Raw genomic sequence first — 17,470 nt, 5'->3', positions numbered from 1 at the left:
GACTACTTTTTAATTGCAGAGGGGTAAAACGTTAACATGCATATTCCCAAAACCATGCTCTACAAGGATCCACTCTTACAGGGTCCACAAGCCCAACGAAAAGGAAGTGTGCTATTAAATAAATTGAGAAACTAAACCTGCGTTCCTAACGCACAATCGCATTCGGCTAATTTAGGTTTCAGGACACAGGAGGATAACTGGGAACGAAGTAGTGGATGCATTGACAAGAGATGCTGCGGCATCGTCATTCATAGGACCCAAGCCCTTCCTTGCTATGGCACAACACATCATCAAGGAAAAGCTTGGGAGTGAAGAGGATAATGGAGATTGGCTGGCACCAGACTATGGCACCCTCCCACGAATAAATTGCGAATGTTCACGGGCAATCTCGCAAGCCACTGCAGACAGCACAGTCATCTGCACATGATCAGGATATGGCCCACTGATTCTTGTAGTATCTGCGACCAATCCCAGAAGATTCCAATGCCCCTTCCCCTTGAATGCTATAGCGCTGAGAAGGTTGAGACATCTCGGCCAAATGCAGCCAGAAGAAAGCCACATATGCTCAATTCAACCCAGCTCTATCTGTGAGTTTAATAAGCGAACTGGGTCTGGATGAGGTACTATGACGAGTAGTGGGCATAAAAGACCAAGAGGTCGAAGTGCAAACCTCAAATCAATCTACGCCCACATCGTGCCCAAGTCAAACAGGCGTTGCTTAGTTTCTATGTACAAATAAAATGTTTAAAAAATAGTTTGTGGCTTTGTAAGCAAACCCATTCGCTCCTTTTCTGTTTCTTCTCTATTTCTGCCTTGCAATGGTATCACGAAGAACATTTCTAATTTACCATCCAAGTGGTGCCTCTCATGGGCAACCGTATAACCTAACCTAAGCTAAGCAAATCTATCATTAACGCGACCGCAAGCAACACGAAGATTAAGTAAGAAAAGGTAAAGACATTTTTTATGAAAAGTAATTCAATTTAAGGAACTATAAATTGCACCGACCGATTTCGGAAAAAACGTCCCAGAAATAAAACCTGTTGTCATTAAAACTAATGCCACCGTTGACGATGAAACCAGTCAGAGCAGACAAAGAGGCAGTCATTCACAGTCAAAGTAGCTCAACGACGCACCGCAGCGGACAATCAAATAGCAGTGCAGCAGCAAGCGATAATCACGACAAATCAAAGTAGTGAGAAACCTGGCGTGGCATTAAGATACAGTAGTTGATTTAGAACAGTACTAGCCGCCAAGGTACATACAGGTACATACGAGTATATATGTATTTAAGTATAAGTACGGGTGGTAAGAAATAGTTGTTTATGTAGTTAGAAGAAGCAGCGGCAGCAGAAGTACTGTAGTTGGCGTGAAAGGCTTCTTATGCAAGCCACAGCGCGAATGCGGAAGCTGTGTGTTGTGTGTTCGTAAGTTTCAGGTTGTGGTTGCATGTCATATACCCACATATATGTATGTACTATATACATATACTTGTATCTAGGTATGTACTTGCATACATTTACGAGCAATGAAGTAATGCTGTTTATGTGGTTGACGTTGTTCGTTGCTTCATTATTTACCTGTAGTTATCTTAATTCTTACTTAGAAGTCTTATTAAGAAATCTCAAAAGTTTGTTATTAAACTAGGTTACTTAAAGCTTACCAACTGATTTCTTCTCTTTCATAATTTCAAAAATATACGTAGGCTGATTAATTTTCTTTCTTTTCTTATTAAATTCTTTTACTTCTTGACCTTAAAGTGGCGGCGAAAGAACTAATTTCGAAATACCTGAATATACAACATGTCCAATTATGTAGGTTATATGAAAATAATACGGAGATTAACAAAGTTTGCTTAACCCATTACTGCCTACCCGTAGACCTCGCTGTACGATTTTTTTGTTTTAAGTTTATAGAGAAGTTTGTATAGGCCAAGCAATGGCAAAGCTCCGAGTGAATTTCTGCCATACAAAAGCGCCTTATTAAAACATCCATCTGCCATTAGGAGGCGAGATAAAACTGTAGGTCTCTCCATTTTTTGAACAACATAAATACGCGTACCACAAATTGAAGGAGGAGTTCATCAAAGGAGGCACGCGGCAATTACAATAACTATATCACAGGGACATAAGCTGCTAGGAGTGGTGCCATACCTTAGTCGTAACCATAGCAATCAGCTGTTCTGATCAAGCATGTGCGAATCACTGTAAACGATTATAGGTACCGCAACATAACGCCATAACCATAACCGCAGCCGTATGTATCTATTGGATTTTGGTCTTCCCCACAAGCGTAAGCAGCTATGGAATACTTTACATTTGTTTTGATATTTGCGATAAAGATTTAAATAATTGAAATGAACGTCGAAAAATTAATTGACTTAATGAAAATTATTCGTATTTTTATGAAAAATGCAAATGTTGTCATTAATTCCACTTCAGTATCAGCTGTTTATGGTTACGGCATGACTAATCGACAAATGCTGTAATATTGCGGCTATGATTATGGTTATGGCTATGGCTACGACACCACTAATTGCAGCCTTACTGACAAATTTTAACAATTTATTTAATTTAAAATTTTTTTTAAAGAAACTATAATTCATTCTACTACAAAAACCATGTAAATCTAAGTTTTAAGTTTGTGAAAATAATTAAATAATTCAGACTATCTAAAAAAATGAACGAATGAATGAATAATTTAGAATATCAAATAAAAATCGAATAAAGCCCAATGAATTTTGCTTTAATAAAGTGCAAGTCTGCTGTAGCGCAAAACTCGCATTTTTGGATTTTTCATTTCCTTGCAGTCCTGTGAATTTTCTTCATGTGAATTTTATTGAGGAACAGACCCAACATCGTCAGCAAAAGGATTTTGAAAGAATTTTTTTCCTTAATTCCTATACTTTTTAGCTTTGTAAAATACATTTTATAATTTTTGAAAATTTCTGAACTTTGGCTTTTTGAAAGAATAACCGGAATTTCAGCACACCTTCCAAACGAAGTCAGTTACTTGCACTTTCTTCTGTGAGCAGGAAAGAAATCTAAATCAATATCATATGCCTTTTACGAGATATTATTGTTTGCGCAAATATTGTTTTATGGGTATTCAAATACCCCTTAGTAGTTATAAGTTCTCATCATGCCGGTCCTAACGTAGGGCGCAGAACCCTAAGATGGATAGATGAGGCGTCCTTTGGAGTGTGAGAGATAAACGTGGCAGCCGAAATTCTACTCACAATTTTTTTTCACCATAGCTAAATAGCAAACCTGATAATCTAATATAGCATCCGTGGGTATAGTAGTCATTTACACAAATTTGAATCGGGGGTTGTACTATACCATTAAGTTAACCCTTTTTCAAACTGAAGTAACAATTGCAGTCGGTCTGTAGAGTATAAGCATGACAGACAGAGATGACTTTTTCCCTAATGATAAGATTATTTGGCTTTTACTTCTAAAATTCAATTCTAAACTTCCGCTGAACTATTTTCGATCCTTAAAAAATATATTTATCTCAACAGAATAGACGTCATCTCGGGAACTCGAACTCATAGGGCATAGGTAGGCGCTACAAGGCAGATAAACTGGCCCGTCAAAGTAGATCCAAGAGTAGAAGGAAATTACATCACAACTCACAGCATTTAAATGCAGTCGCTAACATGAAACGATTCGACAATCGTTATTTTTGCCTACAATATTTGTCGTTTGCACTAACGATTCTGCTATTCACAAACTTATGTTAACTAACACTAAGCAGCTGACTTCTTCTATTTATTAAAACTGATAGGTAGTGGCATCTCTGTAAAATTAAATATGAAAGTGAGCGAATAACGCAAAGAAAATAACAAAAAGGCATACCAGCCAAACTGTCAAATTCAATTTTTAATGCAATTTTCAAATATTACAATAGGTATGGGAATAAGTTTCCACCCTCGTAAAAGAGGTGTCGCTGCTGATACTATTTTTGTGTTCGCTCTACTAATACAGTATTTGCGGGAAGTCATGCTTCATTATTACCTTTTAAAGAAAAGTGCAACTGAAACGTGTCGTAGGTATATTGATCATTACAACTTACATAGAGTGCTTTCGACGCTTTCAAAGCGGCAGCTTCGACGTGAGAGATAAATATCGCGAATGGGCACCAAAAAAGAAGATGCTCAACTACAACAATTATTAGATAAAGATGCATGTCGAACCCTCGATGATATGTCTAAAGAGTTGGTAAACACGTCGGTTTGCACGCGATGAGAATGGTCCAAAAAGCAGGTAACTGGGTGCCACATTAATTGGAGGAGAGGGACGTTTGTTGACGTGTGAGATGCTTCTTGAACGGCAGAAAAGAAAAGGTTTTCTGCATTGCATTGCCACTGGTGATGAAAAATCGGTATTCTCCAGACATTGCACCTTCGGATTACCATCTGTTCCGATCACTTGTCTGCTCCGGACTAGTATTGAACATCATAGCTGTGCCAATATTACTAATAAGCCCTGGCGAAGTAGTAAAGCTAGAACCCCATACGAAGCGTTCTACGAGGGGTGCCTTTTATATGTTGGGATTAGAGAACAAAAACAAATTTTAATCATCGAAAATCACTTTATTGTTTTTCAAAATATCCTCCATGAAGATCTATACACTTTTGCATGCGTTTGAACCAATTGTAGAAGCACTTTTGCCACTCTGAATGAGGTACCTCCAAAACATGCATTCTGAATGCCGCAACCGCTTCTTCAGGTGTCGAAAAACGTTGACCTCTCAGTTTGTTTTTTACGTACGGGAATAAAAAGAAGTCATTCGGTGCCAAGTCAGGACTATACGGCGGATGACCCATTAATTTGATGTTTTGGGTGCTCAAAAATGCAGTTGTTTGAGCCGATGTGTGAGAGCTCGCATTGTCCTGGTGAAGAGTGATCCGTATTTGGCGATTGATTTTCCTAATTTCTTGGAAGACAACTGGCAAACAAATGGTTGTGTACCACTCAAAATTTACTATTCTGCGTTGTTCTAGTGGTACTCTTGCGACATATCCAGTTTTTCCGAAAAAACAGGCGACCATTTGCTTGGAAGTGCTTCGTGCGCGAACAACTTTTGTTGGATTTGGCTCATCTTGAAACACCCATACAGTCGACTGCTGTTTACTTTCGGGCTCATACGCGTAAATCCATGATTCATCACCTGTCACGATGTCATAGACGTGTTTCGAAGCCCCGCGATCGTATTTTTTGAGCATTTCCTTCGACCAATCGACACGAGCCTTTTTTTGAGTGATTGACAAATTTTGTGGGATCCAACGCAAACAAATTTTGACAGTCAAATGTTTATGCAATATTGAATGTATGCTGGTCCCACTAATGCCTAAGATTGTCTCAATCTCACGATAGGTCACATGACGATCTTGCAATATCAGTTCGCGCACAGCATCAATGGTTTTCGGAACAACAACTGATTTTGGACGACCTTCACGAAATTCGTGTTGGAGTGAACTACGACCACGATTGAATTCACCATACCATCCATAAACACTGGTCCTTGATGGAGCTTCATCGCTAAAAAATGAATTAAGTTCATCCATGCAATGTTGCTGAGTTAATCCACGTCGAAAGTTGTAAAAAATAATCGCACGAAAATGTTCACGATTTAATTACATTTTTGGACCGAGATGAATATTTTAAGTTACTGTAAACAACACAAATAGCGCTGGTATTTCAAAACGTTCTGAGTACGTAAACGCCAAAAAATGTCAAACTTTGCGATACAGCTGTCAGTTGCCAGATTGCAACACCAAGGTTGCCAAATCCCGAAATATAAAAGGCACCCCTCGTAAGTATTGTAGCTTTCAAGCACTTTATTCAGCTATCAAATATCATAGCTGAATAAAGCCACAACGCCGCAAAAGTGCAGTGTGATTTTTTGTATGGAATAAATATGCATACAGAAATACATATGTACTTGCGCGCAGAAGAACATTCGTTTACTAACAATAAAAAAATTAAAAAGAACAAAGTCTCATTCATTGCTGTGGTACCTTACAGGTAATGTCTCGGTCAATCGGTGGTTATAACCAAGTTTTGTCAAAAACGTCAAGACATGACCTGACAACTTCACAATAAATGGGTATGCTTGCATACATACATATGTACATATCCCTACATTTTTACAAATGTGCTCAGAGGCCTACTTTCCCTCTACTGTATTACTGCGGTAACCGACAAGACGACTAATTAAATTCTTTTGGCATATACGAGCAGAAACATGTAAGTCGCCGACTCCTCTGCCACAAACGAATGTATGTATAAACCCCTAGCTGGGCGTCTGCTGCAACAACAAAGAAAAAAATATTTATATGTGTGCGTGTGTATGTGTGGTGAATATATTCGCGTATAAGCATGCATGTTGCATGCAACATCATAATGCGCAACGTGACTTATGGCCATTTCTTATATGTAGCTATGTGGCTAGGCTATGCTTGATCAACAACTCCCTGGTGAAAAAAGAGAGACCTAGACTGGCTGCTGATGCGTAAGGCGTTTCAATTCGCTTTTCATTGTTTTTTATTTTTATTTTTTATTTGTTTTTCTTTTGCTTCCTCATTGCGCAAGCGCAGACGTTTATGAGGCCTTTCTTTTCTTGCCAACACAGTTTTATGATTACTTAGCCGACTTTCTTTCCTCCATCCATTCGAATCTACAGCAGCTCATATTTCTGTTTTGCATTTCCACTCATACGAGGTATGCATAAGTAGCGTGTCGATGTGAGTACGTGAAGTACCATACAGTACAATTCAAATTTTATTGACCATGTCAGTTTGCACGGTTCATAGATCGTCAATTCGACAAACGAATACAATGAAAAATTTAGCTTTATTAGTAATAATCAGCTATGCATTATGGATTGCACAGTACACTAGGGTGGTACCATTTGTAAGGGTTTTGCGACATTATTGCAGATATACTTACATATATTCTTATATATGCAAGTACTAGCTGAGCGATTCTATGTCAAGTGATCCAAGTCATTTTGTTCTGAATTTTGATTTATTTCAAACATTGTTAACAAAAAATTAATAATTTGAAGATCTATTCAGTGTTAAAAATTTTTATACAGAGTTTCTTCTTCTTATTTTTCCTGGCTTTCCTTTTTCGGTTCAGCGAATGGAACAAAATATCGGCGCACCTCCATCCGATGTTCCAAATTTTCGATGACGCTGAGGCATAATTAAAGTTCTATGTCGTTAATGTGCCGAATTATCTCATCCTTTAGCTCTTGAATTGTGGCTGGCTTATCGACGTACACCTTTTCTTTCAAATAATCTCAAAGAAAAAAGTCCAACGGTGTCGTTGACGTTTAGGTGTGGTTCACATTCAACATCGGCCCTTGAAATTTAACCACCCTTAAGTATTTTCCAATGTCTTTAGTTGTCTGCCTAGACTCAAAGATGGACAATAGAACTGAATCGAGAGTGTACTCGGAACTTTTATACTTAAATTACTCCTTTAGACTCCCAGACTGGTGTAGCGTCTCCCAAGCTGAGATGTAGGCTATAGACAAAGCAGCGAAAACGATAGTCAAGCAACGACCATGGCACTGGCCTTAGCGTACATAAATTCAAGATGTATTAAAGAATGCAGAAGGTCGCTCTTGCTTATCCAACAACACAACACCACACTTTGTTGGGACCCCGACCACTCTGGAGGAGAGGGAAATGAGAGAGCGGATGAGTGTGCAAAGGCTTGACCATCAGCGACTGGTAGAGGAAATAAGCATTCCTGTACACCAACTGTATACTGCGATTGACGTGAGCGTAGGGGCCACCGAGTGTCTTGTTGTAAGCAAGCAATCCGGTTAACTTAACCTAACCTAAATTAATGGTTTCGGTCTTCTCATAACATGGCCGTACTAGCAAAGGCGAGTTTCTTGAAGTTTTGCGCTATTTTGAGCGTCCTTGCTGCTACCAAGATAAAGTTGATCTGTATCTCGTCCGGTGGCCCACTTTAGCATACGTATTTCTGCCCCGTTCAGATTCTGTTCTGATTTGCGGAGTATAACCCAGCATTCGGAAGCCATTTCGGTATGCCATTTTTGGTCTGATCATGCTTTTGTAAATTATTCCTTTTAGCTTTTGTGGTACGTTCTTGTCGCACAGGACACCAGAAGCTGCTCTCCAGCTTTGCCATCCGCATTGAATTCAGTGTGCAATTTCTTCTTTGAACGTAACATCTTCACTAACATGCGAATCCAAGTATTTAAAACTATTCACCATTCCGATAGGGACATTATCGATTATTCAGAGCTGGTCACTCGCAACTCGCTGCGGCAAAATGGAACTCTATAGCTTCAGTTTTTGTACGCCTGATGCGTAGCCCATTAGATTCGAGGGAGTTTACCTACTAGTTAAGCTTTTCAGGGGGTAACTTGGTAGTGGTATGTGCCAATGAAATGATTTGTGATGGTTCCCGGAATCAGATGGATTCTTCATGCCTACCAGACAAGCTCTATTGTGTGTCCTTCCACTAATGTAATGTATTTGAATTCTACTTCCGAGAGGAACTTTTGTATGGATTCTAAGTTCATGGAACTTCATGTCCCGTCCTTTAATAGATGGTCACATTATATTATTTTACATTTGTGGAACAGTACTCAAGAATGTGTCTCGCAGTTTCGTTCTCTACTCTGCAAAAATGTGCAGACTTCCCAGTTTAGTGAAAACTTCTGTGGCAGTTCTTAATTTGTACTTACGCAAGCTCATACAATCTTTAAAGGGATTTTGGTTCTCTGGAACGTTTCACAACTATTGATTGCCTTAATATAGTTCCCTAGGAACTTTACTTAGCTTTGGACTTTTATTTAAATGACGGAATAATAATCCACAAATTTCCAGGATATTCCACTTTATTTTTATTTTATTATTACATCCAACGGTACTCATCTGTCCGTTATTACGGCAGCTCCTTCTTAAACTTATGAATCTTCAAAACGCCGAATAGGCGAGAATACCATACCCGACTATTGCTTCCCGACGGTAGGAGCTTCTTCGTCTTTTAATTTGAACTTTTAACAGGGTGAAAAGTTACCCCTTGCCCCAGGAATAGAAGGGCTCTGGACTTATGTGTGAACAGTTATCACCGGAAATCTGGCGGAAAGTCAAGGAAAATGTGATAAAACGGTCAGAAGTGTGCATTAACAATTACGGCAGCCTTTTGACGGATATCATTTCTTTCACTCAACAGAAAAATTCTAAGGGTCCAGATTCAGATTTACGTCACTCAAGATAATTTAGTAAAAAAGTTATTCAAACACATAATTGGATGATTAATTTTGCACCACCTTGTATAAAGGTAAATGCCTGTTTTAATGCTTTCTCGTTGAAAAAAAAAATTTTATTCAAATGAATTTATTGGAAAGTATGATTTTGTGAAAAAAAATCTATGTACGAGGTTAAGCTATGGTCAACAGTTGAAGCTTCACGAAAGTTCATTCAGTAGTTTCGGAAATTAGTGAGTTCAAACAAGCAAACAGAAAGGCGAAAATTCTAAAGCTGGTTACATTTGCTGCATCACTTTCAGCAATTTTTTTTAGAATTTTTCTATAGTTTTATAAAAGTGTAGGTTTGAACATCCCTAGGCGCAATAATGATTGTTAAAACTACAGTTACTGACAGAAAAAAGGGGAAACAAAGAAAAAGGAGACGGAAAAGAAAAATGAAAAGGAAAGGAAAAAGGGGCAAAAAAATGAAGGGAAAAGAAATAGGAAAAATAAAAGGAAAAAGGTAGGAATACGAGAAACGGAAATAAATGAAAGAAAAAGAAAATGAAAAGGACACTAAAAAAAAGGTAAAAACAGAAATATAAAGAAAAAAGGAAGAGATGAAGAAAAGAAGAAGGAAAAGGGAAAGGGAAAGGTGAAGGTAAAAGGAATAGGAAAAGAACAATGAAAGGAAAATGAAATAGAAAAGAAAACAAAAATGAAAAGGAAATGAAAAAGAAAGTAAAAGGAAGAAGTAAAAGAAAAAATTATTGAAAGGGAAAACGAAAAGGAAAAAATAATAAATAGGAAAAAGATAAAAGGGAAGCTTAAGGAAAGGTGAAAGGATAAATAAAAAGGAACAGAAAGAAGAAAGAGAAACGGAAAACAAAATCAGAAAGGATAAGAAAAAGAAAAAATAAAGAAAAGGAAAGGAAAGGAAAAAAGAAAAAGAATTTCCTACAAAATAACTGTGTCCATATAAACTTCAAAAGAAAGTATTTAGAAGGAACCGATGGAGAAGTCAGGTAATACTCCCAAACAAATGCATGTAGTCTGTGATCCTCGACTGACGTTCGGCTTTTAAAGTAAAAGTTAACTCCTTTATGGGATCGGCCAAATGACTGCTTCTTTGAAGTCGACTACCTGTGCATGAAATACACAACTTCGGACCATTGTGCTACAGAAGTATGCCATAACACAGCAAACAAAATGCGAACCGCCCCAATGTGCATTTGCACACAATTTTATCGCTCCAAATAAGATTTATGCGGCGTTGATCTAAATTACGTGATTTCCAACAAGGAAAACTTTTCTATTTTTCTTTCGGCTCTATCTTATTTTCAATTATAATACGAAGTCGAACGGGAAGATAGCCGTAATAGAAATATTAATTGTGTTAATGTCATAAAAGTCAGTATGCGAAAGACGTGCGATGGAGTTGGCCAGAAATTAGTTTACTGATAAACTTTTTTTTTTTGGACTTCAAAGTGGAGTAAAATTAAATTGAGTTCAACATGGAATTTTTAGATGAAATGCAATTTATGAATTTCAACACATAATTTTGCACAACACAGCAGATAAACATCGAGCGAATCGCATTGAATAACCGAGTTCAGAAATATGTTTAATGAAAATAGATATGAAAAAATATTAGAATGCAATCAACTTTTATTAATAAACTTAAAGGCCACTCTTCATACTATTAAAGGTCTTATCTCTGCATGAAATTCCAATGTATAAAATAATGGAAAGTTAGCAAAATAAAGTTTTTCTAAAGCAAAGGGGCAGCATCGGGAAGGAACCAATGCTAATATGTACCAATGATTTGAGGCTGATTGGGATTAATTAGGAATATCATTTCTATCCATGCTGAAACGGATTAAGAAGGTGGGCCAACATCAGACCTTTAAGCGGGTAGCAGCGATTTAGAAGCAATCAGCTGATTCGCTGGCGTAACCGAGATTATGAAAGCGACTTGTTTACGACAGAGGTCGACAACAACTGTAGTGGTGATTACTCATGTTACTTCGCTGCCGTCTGAACAACGAAGAGCGCAAGAATACGTGAGAGCGCGCACAGTTCTGCTGCCGAGTCCCCTACGACGGGACAACCGAAATTACTCGCACAATTTTGCTTGGTCATCTAACCTTCTAATATAAATATATAATTGGCGCTGTCTCCATTTTTGGGTGTTAGGTCAAGCTCCTCCTCCGTATGAGTCTTGATGTTGTTCCACAAATGGAGAGAGCTACAGTTTTAAGCCCACTCCGAACGGCAGATATTTTTATGGGGAGTTTTTTCATGGCAAAAATACACTCGGAGGTTTGCCATTGTCTGTCGATGGGCGAAAAACTTTTTCTTCAACTTGGTGTTTCACGGAGTTGACTATGTCTTCTGTGTGGTAGTCACGCATCAACTCATTCGCCTATGGCGACCTTGTAATATTAGCTTGAGAAAAAAGAAGTCCATTATTTTCTCGGTACATGCCTATAGTGATCGATATCTCATAAAGTATCGATCAAACAATTTGAAGTTTATGCTCATTGTCAAGGTGACATTTCACACTCAAAAAATTCGTTTGCTGTTTTTAGTTTGTTCCATTCAGTTGTGAGTTACAGGGCGTTAATAATGGAAGTCAACAAAGAGAGAATTCTGTATATTTTACAGTTTTTCTTTGATAAAAGCGAAAATGCAAGCTAGGCCGCTGAAATTGTGAATGCTGTTTATGGTGCCGATACTGTAAGAGCTAATTACGTGCAATTTTAGTTCCGTTAATTCCGTTCAGGGTTTTTGATGTTAAGGAAAATGTCGAAAACGTCGATAAAAATCATAGAAATAATCGAAGTTGACCGGCATGTTAGTAGTCGTAGTGTTGCTCCGGAGCTAAGGATCGACCATAAAACAGTTTTAAACTATTTGCGCAAACATAATGGATTTCTTTTCGCCCAAAGTAATATCAGTCAACTATAAGGCCTCAAAATCAACATCAGCAAAATTAAATACCTGGTTGTTATCAGAAGAAATACATACAACAACACTTATTTAACAATCAACAATGCTCCTGTAAAAAGAGTAAATAAATTTAGATACCTTGGTTGCCTTCTCAACGAAAACTGGGATGCCTCAACAGAAATAAGATGTCGCATCGAAATGGCACGATCCGCATTTCTTTAATATGGTAATGTCCCAAAATGTGGCGACTTCAATCATCAACTAAAAATGCGCTTCATAAAATGCTATTTATGGTCAGTTTTGCTATATGGCATGAAAATATGGCCCAAAAAATTCATCGACATGAATAGATGTGGCTTCGCCGGAGATTGCTCAAGATTCCATGGACCGACTACGTTTCTAATGAAAAAGTGCTGCGAAGAGTTCTCTGCGACAGACAATTAATCAAGTGCATCAAACGACGAAAAACTTCATATTTGGGGCATATTCTACGAAACCCGAAGCATGAATTGTTGCAACTCATATTGCAGGGCAAGATTGAAGGAAGAAGAGGTATCGGGCGTAAGCAGTTTTCCGAGGTTGAGGAACATAAGGCATTGAACCGTTGTGCGTTTGGGTCCCCTCTTGGAAGCAGCTAGAGACCGCGAATTATTTTCAAATATAGTACATAATTCAAATTTAAAAACAAAATACAAAAAAAAAATTGTATTACTTTTTAAATGTATAATCGCTTAAATTCGATTACGAATAGCAAATAAAGAAGAAGAAAAAATAATATTATAAAAAAACCTAATCAAATCGATGCCTCGATATCTTCAACAAGTTATAATCAAAAGAAGGTCCAACATTACTAAGCGCCAAATTATAAACTTACCCCAAGGATTCTATTGGTTTATTTTAAATAATAGTAACATTGCTGTTACTTTATTATTATTCATTGGCTGTTTGTGCACTGCGACCTGAAGAGCTCTATTGTGCATCCATGTAGTCTACTCAAAAAGTTTTAGGCTGTTAATAAATCCGAAAACTGCTGTAGACTTAATTTCTATCAGGAGATTTGGATCCATAACCCATTCCTTAGGTAATTTAGTCTGCATCGTGCCACTGCTGGACAGTCGCATAGAACGTATTCGTCTGTTTCTTGTGCCTCTTTGCAGAGTCTACATCAATCGTTTACTATCGCAGCTATCTTTTTCATGTGATAATTAAATTTACAGTGTCCTGTTAGTGGTTCAGTGTAAAGTTTTATGTCCTTTCTGCTTAAGTTAAGGATTGCTTCTGCCTTTATCCGTTCTGGATCTATGAGCCTTTTCGACTGCCGCATACCCGATTGGGCTCTCCAGTAATCGATTAAGCCTCGTTGTTCCTGCTCACATAGAAAGGCACTTTTGAAGCTGCTATTTACCCCGTAGAAAGGTATTACTTACTTTTGTCGTTCTAGAGATTTTACTTTTCTTAATAAATAATTTAAGTTGCATGAAATCTGTGCTTAGTTAGGTAGTTGGGTGAGGTGACTGTCGCAATGAAACACTTAGACTTTTCGTAGGTCCATTGTGATACCACTGGAACTTATCGTTACCTTATGGGTTCCTTTTCAAACCATGCTTTTAATAAACGAGCAAAGCTTCGAGTGGTTTTAGATGCGCTATGACCGCTACATCAGTTAAAAATGCCGTATCAAGAGTACGAAGCCTCCTTATAGCTAAGCTTTCACAGTCACATAAAAGGTCTCTGACTGTTTTCTCTTCTTCTGTATTAAGACAGCTTCTACAGAAATCGAGGTACGGGAGTCCTAACCTTCTAGCGTGGCTGCCTATTAAACAATGATTAGTTAATACCCCTATTATTTTTGTTATAGCTTCTCTGTTAAATCTTAACAAGCTTTTTGTTCGACCGCTGCTCCATTTCGGCCATGTCTGTCTGCTTAGTTCGCATGTTGTGAGGTTTTGCCAACTTGAACTTGTTGATGGTGTCCCTATCTATAAGGAGTTTACAAGTGGCTATAGGCACAGGTATCAGCGTCTTATCCACTTGGAGATCAAGCGTTGTACCGGTTCGAGCAAGTTCATCTGCCTTGCAGCTCCCTGCTATATTCCTGTGGCCTAGCACCCAAATAAGGTGTATTTTGTAGTATTTAGATACGTCATTTAGAAGTTTAAAACATTCTATGACTATTTCTGACGAGTGTGTTTTAGATTCTACGGCTTTTATTGCTGCTTGACTGTCCGCGTAGAAAATCTATGTTTATTTCAGGATAATTTTAAAACATTTATCATTAAAAGCTTAAAAGTTAAAAACAAAAATTGTTAGCTCTAAACTGATAATAAAAATATGCGAAATTTATTTGGTCTTATGAAAATTGGTCATATAAAATTTAGCATGATGGAAAGAATAATGAGATGGCGCCTATCGGGGTCCCGTTCCTTTACTCTCAGCGCATTTGACAACGAGTTACGTGATTTTAGCACCAGTATGGCCAGATTACCATTTTCGTAACTTGATTTAGAATTTTTTTTTTGTTATTTAGTCTAGGAGTTTCAGTTCTTTCTTCATGACATTTTTCTAGCCTGTTCTAACTAAAATGTGATGTTTATAATTTTGTAAAATATACATTTTTTAATAATTAGTTAAATAATTCACTCAGTTTTATTTAGCTTTACTTTTTTTAGCATCTGGTGGCTTTGGCCGCGATTGCAGGTGTTTTTGGTGTTCTTCTGCTTTAGGCAGTCAAATCTCTCTCTCGCTACTGCAGTGTTGCCTAGCTTTATATATAAAAACGCACTAAAACGCCCATTTAAAGAAAATAAAACACTAAATTTTTATTAAGTCACTTAAAGAACTTTGTATGCGTGACAAATTGTCTTTAGAATGTGCGTTTTTTTTTTTTAAATAAATGTGTTATGTACAATTTAATTTATGAGTTGTTTTTTTTTGTTAAGCGAGACTCTTTTGTTAAGGGAACGACTTATTTGCTATATTTGAGGTTATGTAACTAGATAAGGTACTCTTTTTGTAAAAATGTCAATATGGTTTTTTGTGGCTTATTTTTTACAATGAATACACCTCTTAATGCTCTATGCCCCACTAAGGATTGATGGCCGGAAGAAACGATTACACCTCTATGGTTTTAATCCGCATTCAGTAAATTAAAACGCTTTTTAAAATGTGTAAAAAGGTTTTCAATTTTAAGAAGACTTGAGAGAGGGACATTTAATATTCTTGCATAACCTTAAAAGGACCAAAAAATTAAATTCACACTTTCAAAATATCAAATTTTATAAGAACCAACTAATTTTCATTAGCACTAAAATCTTCTCAGAGTGGCCTTTTTTAACCTTCTTTTGTATAGTAATACAGTTTTTTTAACTTTAAGTTTCGGTAGCTGTGCATTAAAAAAAAAAGAAACAAATACGAAGCTTCATAATTTTCGAATTTTGGGTATAAAAAAGCACTAAATTTATTGCGAAGAGCAAATGGTTGGCAATACTGCACAACTCGGAGAAACGTGACGTCATGCACTCTCTGATGGGCGCAATTTTCTTTCTATCATTCTTGGAAATTGAGTTGGTAGAAAAATATATTTTTTACACGCTTCAAATATGTTTACTTGGTCTCAATCAATTCAAGGCATATCAGCCATCCACTTATGTAGCTGCCCAACTTGTGATTTTCTGCGCTACTTATCAAAGAAATTTACATAGGACTACTTACCTTAGCATTCCAATTTGTTTTTCCAATCGATGTGTGTTTGCCGCAAACGTTGTTATTTTCTCGACTACTAATATTATTATTATTGTTATTACTGTTGTTTGCGGCATTGCCACTGCTTGATTTCGTAGACTTTTCCGCGGAGCTGCACTTGGTATCAGCACTTGATTTCTGTTTACTCTGAAATAGCCAATAAAATGTGAACATTTTAATTTTAATTACGCATATCAAAGCAAATTAGACTTAAGTGCATAATTGCAATAAACCTGTAAGTGTATGCTTAAAAGTATATGTAATTAATACGCAATAATAGCACAAATAACACAAGAGCCTTGTTGAGCGATCTCTGATAATTATAATTAAGATCCGTCGAGCTGAGGTGTACTGAGTTTTTTCCGACACAAAGTAAATATTCGAATACGGAAACGAATAAAATTGTAAAACAGTAGGTGCTCTTTCCGCTTCCCTTTGATATGCATATCATAGCCATGGAGCGACCATAAGTTTTTGAATAATTTTTTTTCCAGAAGTAGGTATGTATGAGGAATGCATTGAAAAATGGCTTGCTGGAAAAGAGCTGAGCTGAGTACGCCATTGTGTTAATTATCCAAAAATCCATCCATCAAATCTCCTCTGCATTTTTTCAGGTCAATTCTGTTTTACTACGAAATCAACTAATCCATAAACACTCTCGATGGGGTAAAATAAAAGTAAAAGTGAATGTATCAATTAAAGCCATTTAATGTTTAGGTGCACAGATAACAAAGTAATTAAGCGTTGCACAAATAATGCCCCGTAACTTTTAATATTGTATATTTATGTACGAACACAAATGCACAGATGTGGTACTGCAGTGAAATATCTGCTTATATGTAAAATGAAAAAAAGCTCATAATAATAGACCAAAGTGCTGATGAGTGTTGCCACGTGTGCACGTGCGCACCAAACCAAAACAAGCCACACATATCGGATGGTCGTAGCTCATGCTGAGCGCCATAAGCAACAGCAAAAAAAGTTAGAAAAAGTGAAGAAAGACGAATTAGAGAATAAACAATGTTATTTGGATTGGCGGTAGATACATCATTGACTGACCGCGAAGTTCCATATTTGGTAAGCCGAATGCCATTGGCCAAGAGCAGCAAAAGGGCCCGACTTGAGTGGCGAAATATGTGCATCTGTATAACCGTAATGATACACACATACATGCATATATGCGATTGTAAAGCCATAATTTTATTTACTTAATTAATAGTATTTTATAGCTTTTTTTAGTGAATCTCTTTATGCGAAATAAACTTTTTGGCAATGCGTGAAATAAAAGTTGAAAGTGAATTATGCTTTTAAACCAAAAGTACACTCAACTCTTACTAAAAGCAAAGCAATAAAATTAACACCATTAAAAAAGAGAAGAAGCAACGCAAATGAAAGGTTGGCGAATGGCGAAATTCGTATTATCGCAACAATAAAAAATCAAAGAGAACTAATAATTATCGATTTCATGATTTTTAATGATCTCAAAACAAAATTTGCACTTTCTCAAGTCAAAAATCGTATATGTTACTTAAAT

At 37.0% G+C, this 17,470-nt stretch overlaps 1 protein-coding gene across 1 annotated transcript in view; it reads right to left on the bottom strand.

Moving 5' to 3' along the window:
- The window catches only part of LOC129237487 (uncharacterized), a 134,489-nt gene that overhangs the window by 51,016 nt on the left and 66,003 nt on the right, over nucleotides 1-17,470 (bottom strand). The window contains exon 2 of the mRNA XM_054872266.1: nucleotides 15,907-16,083. Coding sequence (XP_054728241.1) covers nucleotides 15,907-16,083 — 177 coding nt within the window. The remainder of the gene's footprint in view (nucleotides 1-15,906; nucleotides 16,084-17,470) is intronic.

This window comes from Anastrepha obliqua, chromosome 2, assembly GCF_027943255.1.
Source record: "Anastrepha obliqua isolate idAnaObli1 chromosome 2, idAnaObli1_1.0, whole genome shotgun sequence".
NCBI classification, from domain to species: domain Eukaryota; kingdom Metazoa; phylum Arthropoda; class Insecta; order Diptera; family Tephritidae; genus Anastrepha; species Anastrepha obliqua.
This window is presented reverse-complemented; position numbering and strand designations above follow the sequence as displayed.